Here is a 2,822-nt window from a genome sequence, read left to right as displayed (position 1 = left end):
TTAACTCACATTCACTTTTTTATTTTCTCAGCAGCGTATTAAATATTTGTATGTACACGTTTGACAGTTACATAGAAAAAAATATAGTATTACGGTAGGCGTGTTAGTTAGTAGCTTGTTAAACAATTATTTACGCATATATTAGCTTCCTCTGACCTACATCCGAAGTACATGGGCCTACTTATCTTTTCTCCCTGAAAAAGCCTTTCTCGGTGTTGCTTTCTCTGACGGTGACTGTCAACAAGTTCATAGTGACATCTGTCACGGTCACAGTGTCCAGACTGGTGAAACTGGGGGTCCAGGTCGAGGCTGCTCGCGCGGACTGATCCTGGATGGACTCGGACTGTGTGGAGATGACAGCAGGTTGTTCCCGGGGCAGACAGCGCTCCTTCACCTGGTGTTTCCGGTGTTCTGCGGAGCTGCTGGGCCGAGGAATAGACAACCTGGACAAACATTTAGTCCTGTGCATCCCCTGATCACTTTCGCACACATCTGGACTGAATGCGCAGCTGTAAGACAGACCTGCGTGTCTCCGCACGCTGCTGTGTTTGGGTGTTATCGTGGTCTCCTCTTGAAACCTCCTGGTCAGCTGGAGGAGGCTTTGATCTGACGTCTCTCCGTGCTGGAGCAAGCGTCGGGGCATGTTGGACAAATCGTGTGACCCCGGCTCCTCCGGAGGCCTGCTCCGTTTGGTGTCCGGCTCGACTGAGCTGCCTCCGTCATCGTTATCGTAATTTAAATGCAGCTTCGGTTTGCGCCCTCTCTTTTTGGGGAACCGAACGGCTTCTTGGACTGTCGGAGGAGCTGGTGGAGTCGGCCTGGGCCTCCTCTCGAGCTCTGCTGGTCGGATGTGGACACTTTCCCCTCTGTTGACCGAGCTCGGTGGGAAGATTGTAGGAACCACGGTGCGTAAACCCTCCCGGGCCCTCGGTGTTATGACAAGCTCCGGGACAGGATAGGAAACCTGGATCCCCCTCGGAGCCTCTCGTCTAAATTCATACGCCTTTTCTTTGGCTTTGGCCTGAGGACAGAGCAAATACCGTTTATGAGAGGAGCTTTCCCAGAGATGAAAATTTGAAGTCTTCAGAGGAAATTTAAAGTTTTAGGAGAAGCAGCTGCAGATCAGACTCGTTACACTGAACGTCCAACGCTTCGTCCTAAAACTGCTTTGCATTTAAATGCATGTTAGACACATACAACTAATATGTTGTGTGTTTAAAAATGGACAAGCACCGTCCCAAACGTAACCTTGTAAAAACACTGGGTAAACGACGGGTTTTCATTTGGGTATCAATTGTCATTCCACTAGTTTGTTTGTTTTAAATTCAAGTCCAACAGTTAAAAAAAATAATTCAGACTGTATTTGTTATGTCTTGGAAATTACTCATCATCTGTATCGCCTCAGTAAGGCCAGAAGATTGAATGAAACCCCGAGATATGCGCATCAAAAGATTCACTCACCTTCAGGAGAAATGTCTCAGGTTTGGGGCCCCTCTTCTTCGGCCCGAACAGCTCCCTTTCGCGCTCCCTGATGAATGAAAACCAGTAAGAGTCATCAGGCATTTACATTTTTTTTAAATGTATTCTATAATTACATCAGAAAATACAATTTTCCAAGTAGGTCATACTCTGCCAGTATTGGAGTGATATTAGTTTATTTTTTAGAATTTTTTTATTTGAATAAATGTCAGAATACAGCATATTACCTGTTCGTGATAAGAAAATGGCAGCACACATTGCAACTATGTGATATGGAAACAGACTTAACTCGCTCCACTGACACTTGTTACCACTTCCTTTGCGAAAACTAAAGATTTGAAAGATTCAAACGTAGACTCAATGTGTTATTCAGATGGACGTTACTGTGGCACCCAATGCGCGGTACTGTCGTTTCTGCATAGAGGCCTACTGCTGCGCTGTCAAACCCTCACCTCTCCTCGAAGGCAGCGAAGAGACGTGCATCCAGAATGTTTTCCTCCGGCTCCCAAGTGCTGTACCTGTGTCCCAACAACAAGGAGGAGAGGTGTTTGTTGCCATGCGTTAGGCGAATAGCATGTCAACGCGCACTCACACGGGGTGGAAGACTTTTATCAAAGCGAGTTTGCGGCTTGCGCTGCGATTACAGACTACTAGCGGACAGTGACACATGGTGAACCCAGCCATTGCTAACGCTAGTGAGGACTTCAATACATCCCGGTGGGCTGAAGCTCAGACATTCACAACCCTTCACCGGGTGCACACGAGCCTCCGGGCATATGGTAGACTGCACCACAGCACACAGAACAGATGATATGATTTGAAAACAAGCATCCACGAGCGGAATAACCGAGGTGGTGCAGTTGTTCGAGCGGCCAGAGTGGAGCGCTGTCCTTCACAGCCTCGGCTACAATACTCACTTCTGAGACCAGCCCTTCCATTTCACGAGATATTCCCAGCGACCCTGCAAAACAGATCCGTAATAGATGCAGGTTAGGATTGCCTACTGGCGCCGTTCAAACAAATGGTTGCGTAATAGGTGTGCAGACAGCCTGTGGGTGAAAAAAGAAGCAAATACCCGTCTGATTCGCCGTTTAATGATGGACTCTGCTGCGAAGACGCTCTCACCAACAGCCGAGAGCTCCATGATTCACCACACACCTCGTTTATTTCTGTCTCTTTTAATATTTTAGTCGTCCCCGTGTCCTCTTCGGGTTGTTTTAATTCCGCACATCCCATAATACGCAATGTGGAGAGGACGTCATCACGTCTTTTTCTGTTGCCAGGCACCGCAGTCGGAAGGACGGATCGCGGTGGAGCACATTGGCTCAGTTGTTGCTACGTGC

General features: G+C 47.8%; 1 protein-coding gene across 1 annotated transcript; it reads right to left on the bottom strand.

The window, feature by feature from the left end:
- cbx8a (chromobox homolog 8a (Pc class homolog, Drosophila)) lies at positions 1-2,822 on the bottom strand. Its single transcript, XM_076086043.1, has 5 exons — positions 2,555-2,822; positions 2,397-2,440; positions 1,932-1,997; positions 1,462-1,528; positions 1-1,021 (listed from the first exon to the last, which is right to left on the bottom strand). Exons 1-5 carry the CDS (start codon positions 2,621-2,623, stop codon positions 182-184), a joined length of 1,086 nt encoding a protein of 361 aa, XP_075942158.1. The 5' UTR covers positions 2,624-2,822; the 3' UTR covers positions 1-181.

Source organism: Anarhichas minor, unplaced genomic scaffold, assembly GCF_050575085.1.
Source record: "Anarhichas minor isolate MPS153535 unplaced genomic scaffold, ASM5057508v1 ptg000007l, whole genome shotgun sequence".
NCBI classification, from domain to species: Eukaryota; Metazoa; Chordata; class Actinopteri; order Perciformes; family Anarhichadidae; genus Anarhichas; species Anarhichas minor.
The sequence above is the reverse complement of the archived record's forward strand: the minus strand, read 5'-3'. Positions and strand labels throughout refer to the sequence as shown.

Bases quoted from the DNA above. Each gene is read 5' to 3' on its own strand.
- cbx8a (XM_076086043.1), bottom strand. From the start codon at position 2,623: ATGGAGCTCTCGGCTGTTGGTGAGAGCGTCTTCGCAGCAGAGTCCATC. The intron at 1,998-2,396 runs GTGAGTATTGTA...GTTGGGACACAG, and splicing joins TGGAAGGGCTGGTCTCAGAA to GTACAGCACTTGGGAGCCGG. The intron at 1,022-1,461 runs GTGAGTGAATCT...CTCTGTCCTCAG, and splicing joins CTGAGACATTTCTCCTGAAG to GCCAAAGCCAAAGAAAAGGC.